The 7372-nt window shown below is 40.6% G+C and overlaps 1 protein-coding gene across 1 annotated transcript in view; it reads right to left on the reverse strand.

Annotated features, from left to right (window-relative positions):
* HECW1 (HECT, C2 and WW domain containing E3 ubiquitin protein ligase 1) overlaps positions 1–7372 on the reverse strand; it is a 122647-nt gene that overhangs the window by 101461 nt on the left and 13814 nt on the right. Inside the window, exon 2 of the mRNA XM_010173863.1 lies at positions 5720–5827. Within this exon, the coding sequence (XP_010172165.1) occupies positions 5720–5827 (108 nt within the window). The remainder of the gene's footprint in view (positions 1–5719; positions 5828–7372) is intronic.

Here is a 7372-nt window from a genome sequence, read left to right on the forward strand (position 1 = left end):
AGAGACATTGGTGTAATGAAAATGGAGACAGAGGAAACAGAAAATTTATTTAGTGGGACAGACTTGTCAACAGCCTGTCCGGAATAAGGAAAACTTTGCAAATACTCCAGCTTTATTAAAAAAATTTGTTTTAATAATGTTAATAAATGTTTTAATTAATGTTGCCTCATTTATTTGGAAATATTTGAAGCAACAACATCCTTCAGTTACTTGTACTTTGAAAGTGGCCTTTATATTGGCTCCCTAAAGCAATGCGAAAGATGTATTTTCTGGAGAGAGCACGAGGTGAAAGGGATGATTGTTTATCAGTTTTGGGGACATTCTGTGCATATTCCATGAAAATATGCATACGTGGATGATGACCTAGGACATATGCCTTCTACCTGCAGATGTACCAGGATCTCAGACCTCTGCCTTCAGTTGATGCTTTCTTTACTGTTATTTCCCTGCTAGTTCTCAGAGTCAATGGGAGTAAATAATTTCTGCTTTCACCAAGGCCTATCATCCATCTTTGCTATTGATAAAAAATGCAGCACCGACAACAGTAACAAATTTAAACAAGCAACTACTGCATAAGCTTCCACAGAAAAGTGCCATACAGATGAGAGGTTACACTTGGAAATGGTTTTTCTTAGTTGCCAGGTGGTAAAATAATCTACAGAAAGATCAAGTAGACTAACAGGGGTCCCAGGTATTTGTCTGTCTTCAGTGCCATTCTGAATGATGGCAAAACTTTTCTTGTCATCTTAAGGATGTGCTAGCTTGCTGCTGTGCTTACAGAAAAATGCTGCATCGCACCTCGGTGAGAGTCTCTTGCACAGTCTCTGTATTGCTGCATAAGCCAGAACAGCGTGCCAGCAATGGCAGTGAAGCACAGCACATTTACTTTCCTGGAAAACCCATTACAGGCTGGTTCCTTCCCTGCAGTGTCCTCCAAGCCTTAACACAAAGTGTACATCCCTAGCAGCACGTTCCCTCTCCCCCCTCCTCCTCCCCCCTCTCTCCCCAAAGCCCAGCCATGTCATGGTTCCAGCGGATGGTTACTGTTTATCACAAACCCCCAAACTGCTAGATTTCTGTAGAAATGCAGAACTGGCCGTAGCACAGCATCGCCTCTGCAGCTGTTCGAGGTTTTTGTTTGCTGGGTAGGAACAGGAGATGAGTTCTGTTCTGCAGGCATTGGTGCTGTAATTTGGAGGCAATTCCCTCTCTGTCTCACACCAATTACATATCTGTCTGGTAATATTATGTTGCAGATTTGTGATATGCAAAGTGGGAAGGCACACACTTCTCTAGGAAAGATATGAAAGTCCTTTTCAAGGTGAAAAAGTAGATCACTAAAACAAACAAACTTTAAATGTCTGTGGTATCTGAAAATGCTCTATGGATACATGTTAGGAAACTATCTTTGTTTTGAAGTCATAGGGCTGTCTAGATCATCTCAAACCAGGCTATCAGCAAATTTAAAAGCAACATGTATTTTACCCAAATACCCACAAAACACAGAAGCATGTTCCCAAAAAAAGAAAACTATTTTGCATTGTCATTGACCTACTGCACAAAAAGCATTTTCTTAACCTAGTGAGATTTTTGAATCTCTCTGAAAAAGCAACCCTTAGTGACTCAGACTGGACAAGGTACTGAGAATACCATGAAAGTACAGCTTAAACAACCAAGAAGCATTTGAAATTGCACAATTTCAGTTTTATAAAACTACAAGAAGTGCAGTTAACACAAAAAATTGTTTCAATTTCTTGCCGTGCTTTCCTTGGTGTTCTCCACTGCTGATGCACTCCTACAAATCTCTCCCAACACTGCTCATTTCTTCTGCCCACAGAGGCAGTGTGTGCACGATTTCTGAGGAGTGTGGTCCTCCAGGCTGATGGGTTTTGCCAGTAATTATCATTACAGCTGCGTCCAGCCCAAGATTTGTGCTGCAATCATCTGCCACCATGACCAAAATAACTTCCAGCCACTTTTGCCTTCGCTCACTCCTATTCCAGGTCCCAGACCATTGCCTGCAAATTACTATCTACAGCAATTAGCTGTCAGTTTTCTTGTTAAGTACCTAAATAGTGGGTTTATGTATAATAACTATGGGTTACATCGTTAAAATGTCGTATTTCATTTGCTTGTTGATTTTTAAAAACACAGGAAATAAAGGATAACTAATTAGGGAAAATGAAGGCTTTGGAACAAAATATTCCCAAACACATTATGTACACCTCCAGATTCAAAACACCAGAAAATGAGTAATATCTCTCTATTTACTTTACCTCATTCCTAACACTTTTGTTTTTCATATTAATGGAATTTCACTGTTGCAAATCAGTCAATTGTTAATAACTTTGATTTTTAGAAGTCCCCTCATCTAATTCTTTAATGAAAAAAAAGTTTGAAAATGTTTTTTTAAGCTCTTCATGTCAAGTGGTTGGCTGGTCACAGCATAAGGGTAATTTCCTTAAATGTGGAAAATTCGTTTTTCCTTATAAAACACTCCATGGGGAGTCCTAAAGTCTTAACTGTTAGCAAAAACCACCTTTGACTTCTGAAGTTGGCCATGATGATCCCCATGGCCCCCAGTAAGAAGCCTATTTTACCTCATATAACAGCACCACCAAAAATGTTAAATCTTCATACGTTTCAGGAACAGGAACCAAACCAGTCTGCATAGGGTGCCTTAAGTTCTTGGGAACCTGAAAATCTCTAGGTATGGCTGATTCTTTATTTGGCCACACTGTGATTTCCCCTTTATCTGGCTCCTGCCAGCTATGATGGGACAAACACTGCGGTGTATACCATAACATTTTCTGAAACTGATAAATTGCTGAACACATACCAAGGTACAGAGTTACAGGAGAAGCAAAAGCAGAAATTAAGGGCTGCCTTTGCGAGTGAGCTACTTTGTTTTACAGAGAATTAATGCTAAAATCAGTGAGACTCCAATCAACAGTAGGTTAGGGAAGTATAACAACATGCATAGAAAAACAATAGTGATACCTTGAAAATAAATTTAAAATGCTTAGCTACCTACTGTATGCTTTGACAACCACTAAATAAAAAGACTACCTGTCTCAGGAAGTACCTGAGCTGATGAACAGAAGCTAAGAACGCTCCAAGCTAGAAGACTCATTAACACTTACCTTTATACCCTCTTCAAGTCCACACTATTGGCCATTTTGGAGACAGGACACTAGGTCAGGTTAACTTTGGACCAACGTGGCAATTCTTCCACCACGTTACCACTGAACATACCCTTGCCCTGTCCTCCAGGTTCTCTCAGTTCAGTAGTGAATAGTAAGAAAAAGGAAAGAGATTTCTTAGGCGAGTTTGGTTTTGATGACATGATTCCTGCAAATGTCACCATATTGCACACTGTGGAACATAAAAGGAAGAGATGACCTCTGTCCAAAAAAATAAAAGTCTGAAGGAAGGTGGTTTACTCCATCCTCTTGGGATAGAAAATACATGAGGTTTTCAGACACTGCAGTTTTTAAAATAACATTGAATCAACTGCAAAGCTGTGTACTTTTGTATACAAGTCTCAACAATGAGCAGGAACCCCCAAATACACCTTCAGATACATAAAATTCACATTTATCAACATCTGTCACCGCTTTAACTTCCCACTTCAGTAGTCAAGTGGCTTTAAGAGTATCTGCATGCGCCGTTATTTACTACTGCATGCTTCATTTTCTCCTATTTTAATTCTGGACAGGGCAATGATTTGTCCTTGATGAGTGCACTGGTACATAATCTCAGGGCTGCAATTCACAACCTTGCAATGGCAGCATAACAAATCACCAAGAGGCAGCAACTCATCAAGCTTGGGCTGCCCAGCTACGGCGTAGTCGACTTAACTTTTCGCATCAGTAAAGGACGGTTATGCTAAGTTGCATTTTCTTACAGTAGGGCAAGTGAAGAATGTACGTGCAATCAATTAAAAACAGCTAATATATCTCAGCTAATGGGGGCAACTTATTAAGCTGACATAATTCATTGTGTAGTTGAGCCCTTGATGAAATGCAGCCTACCTGAAGAGGCTTTCTCCTCAGGATTTCTCACATTGCCTCTTTCTTTTCTGTTGTGGATTAGGCAGGAAAGCTACTGGTAGCCTAGTCCCACTTCCATCCTTCCTCAATCAAATGAGGTAATAAGGACTCTTCAAAAGCCAGTTCTGGGATTTTATATCTCCTCCCCCTCCCCACACTTCTTTAACAGCTACAAGAAAGCATGATCAATCTCACAGATCACTAACCACAGCTCACAAAAAGCTGCTGCAAATTAGAGCCTGCTTTGAAGGTTAGATCCTGTAATATATTTCTGCCCCCAAACCAGGATAACTAAACCCAAAGTTCTTATCAATTCAACAATTTGCCATTAATGTATTTTTCAAAACACAGAATATAAGGATCCTTTGTGTCCTGTAGACATTTCAGCAGCTCCCTTAATTCTTTAGAACAACACTCTCAATTTAACTTAACACTAGAAATTACAGACCACCAGCAATGCTTCATACTGCAAAGAGATAACAGATACTCAAGCCCTAGAAATGGGTAAAATGTCTGCATGTAGCATCCTTCTGATACCAGATACTTAAGGTCAAAGTCATCTTTTAATCTAATCAAATATAACTCATATCCTTTCCAAATCCTTTAGAATTTAGGTTATATCAAAGATTCCCTTGACTGCACTCAAATTCAGACAGTCTTAAACAGATATACCTAAGTGTCATGCAATTTATATGTGCTTTTACAAAACTTTGGAGTTTTGCCCAGCAGGCTAAGGTAGATTGGAAACATTCAGCACAATTTAAAAACTTTAATTATTGCATGCTAGGTTTCTTCACGCTTAACTCCTCCTTAAGAGCACGTAGCTCTTTCACCACAAATGTTTTGCTATAGAGCTCAGTTCAGTCTTTTAAGTACCCTGTTTGTGTTCTGCAAAGAACATGAATTCCATTCACACTAGCACTCAGTAACTCTTCAAAAAAAAAGAAGGACTCAAATGGTCAGGATCACTTTGGTCAGGGATGTGGCACAGTCAAGCCTGGCAATGTTAGCTTGCGGTATAACGTACACAGTACTTTGCAGAAGCAAATTCAGTGTTTCTGTATTTTGTTTGCTAAGGTGGGTGGAAAAGAGTTACGCTGCATTGCATCAGATGCCCTGGGAAATATATGAATATAATGAGGAACAATGAACTTAAAATCAGAGTACCTTGCTGCAACTACATATTGTTACACTTTTATCAGTCAAGGTAACGATCAGAACTCAACGCTTTTTACCTCTGAATCCACCTGAATCTGGTGGAAGCTGGATGCACCATGAAGTTTTCCAATTAAAACCCAGTATGAATCTTCCTGGAGGGAGATTATACCCCCGAGTTTCTCTTTTTCTTAATATCATATTAAAGTTAATACAGCTCTTTACTGATTATATAGTCCAAATAACAGCAAATGGATTAAAACATTTATTCATAACTGTATCAAAAATAAACAAGTCAATGTCAACAAAATTTATTTCCTTGCAGAAACTGTAGTTTTCTGCTCCATAAATTGTTTCAGTTCCCCTCAACACATTCAAAGATCTTGGTAACACTTTTGGCCTTTCCTAAAGGACATATTAGATGTAAAAACATCACAAGAACAAATTAAACAGTTCAATTATCTTTCTGCAGTGACTGAATTATACCATAGCAGGATTAGAAAAATACTTACGCTCCACAAAGTAAGAGCTGGCATCAATCTTCCAGATAATCTGACCACGGTGAGAGCCATTGACGCCACGGTTCTTGTAGTCCAAGAAGTTTTCGGACAAGACCTCATCTATAAACAAAGAAAACAGTCTCATCAAGTGCCTGTTACAACAACGTGCATAACAGACTCGGGCTAAAAATAAGTCTTTGGCTTGACAGAACACATTAGAGCTGCTAGACAGCTTGGCACCAAATGTCGAAAAATTAGCTTTTTTCACTCATTTATATTTTTAAAGAGTCAAGCTCTTTTTAAAAAAAATCACAGCTTTTCCTAAAATATAATTTTTAAAAATACATCCCTAAAAAATTATTGAAAACGAAAACATCTGGCTTAGCACAGATGAACCCCTACCTAATTGAAGATAATTACCTAGCTGTAAGAGAGAACAGCAGCAAAAAAAAATCCCTCATTGGCATAAACCCTTCCCTTAAAAAAGCCCCACAGAAATTAGTTACGTGTAGGCATCTGTACTACACTCACTCCTATCACAACAGATGTGGTTATTTCTTGCAGCATACAGGAAAGGATATTTATTTTTGAGGAATCCCTCTGACCGTGAGGGATGGGGATTTTTGAGGGATCCCTCTGACCGTGAGGGATGGGGATTTTTGAGGGATCCCTCTGACCGTGAGGGATGGGGATTTTTGAGGAATCCCTCTGACCGTGAGGGATGGGGATTTTTGAGGGATCCCTCTGACCGTGAGGGATGGGGATTTTTGAGGAATCCCTCTGACCGTGAGGGATGGGGATTTTTGAGGGATCCCTCTGCCTGTGAGGGATGGGGATTTTTGAGGAATCCCTCTGACCGTGAAGGATGGGGATTTTTGAGGGATCCCTCTGACCTGAGGGATGGGGATTTTTGAGGAATCCCTCTGACCGTGAGGGATGGGGATTTTTGAGGGATCCCTCTGCCCGTGAGGGATGGGGATTTTTGAGGAATCCCTCTGACTATGACACTGCCTTCCCAGAGCTCAGCCTCCAAAACCAAATGGCTGACAACAAAACGCTCTCCCCCTCACGGTGTTTCACATCGCCTAGCAGCTGTCAGATTAACAAACTGAACTTCAGAGAAGTTAAGGATTAATCTATAAAAATGAATAACCCCCAAAAAGTTGCTGAAAACCAAAGCTGAGGAAGCAACCACCTCACACATGCACAGGGCTGCGTGTAAAAAAAGGCGGGAAGGCAGCGAGCCTGAGGAGCAGCCTTCTGGTTACCCACACGAATAAATTTTTTTGTCTGCTCTCAAGTTTCATTTTAGACAGCTTCAACAACTGTTTTCCAGCCCAATCTGCATTTCTACATGGTGTAAATGTGAGCAAACACATCCCAGCCTCCAGGCAGGGGCCTGGCTCATGACCGTGCTGCAGCCTCAGGGCCCCCCGCTCACCGACTCACTTACACCCGGTTTTAAAATAAACAAAAATACACATATTACTATCACACCAGGTCAACACTTATGGTTTTGCTCGTCACTGAAGACAAACAGCACAGAAAAAATACTAAAACAGACATACGGAGACCTTCAGAGCCTGTCAGAGGGGAGCAGGGCTCACGGGCAGCAGCCTGAGGGAGCCTAAAATGGCGGAACCCCAGTGGCTGGAGGCGCGACCC

This window comes from Antrostomus carolinensis, unplaced genomic scaffold (genome assembly GCF_000700745.2).
Source record: "Antrostomus carolinensis isolate BGI_N321 unplaced genomic scaffold, ASM70074v2 scaffold1928, whole genome shotgun sequence".
Taxonomy (NCBI): domain Eukaryota; kingdom Metazoa; phylum Chordata; class Aves; order Caprimulgiformes; family Caprimulgidae; genus Antrostomus; species Antrostomus carolinensis.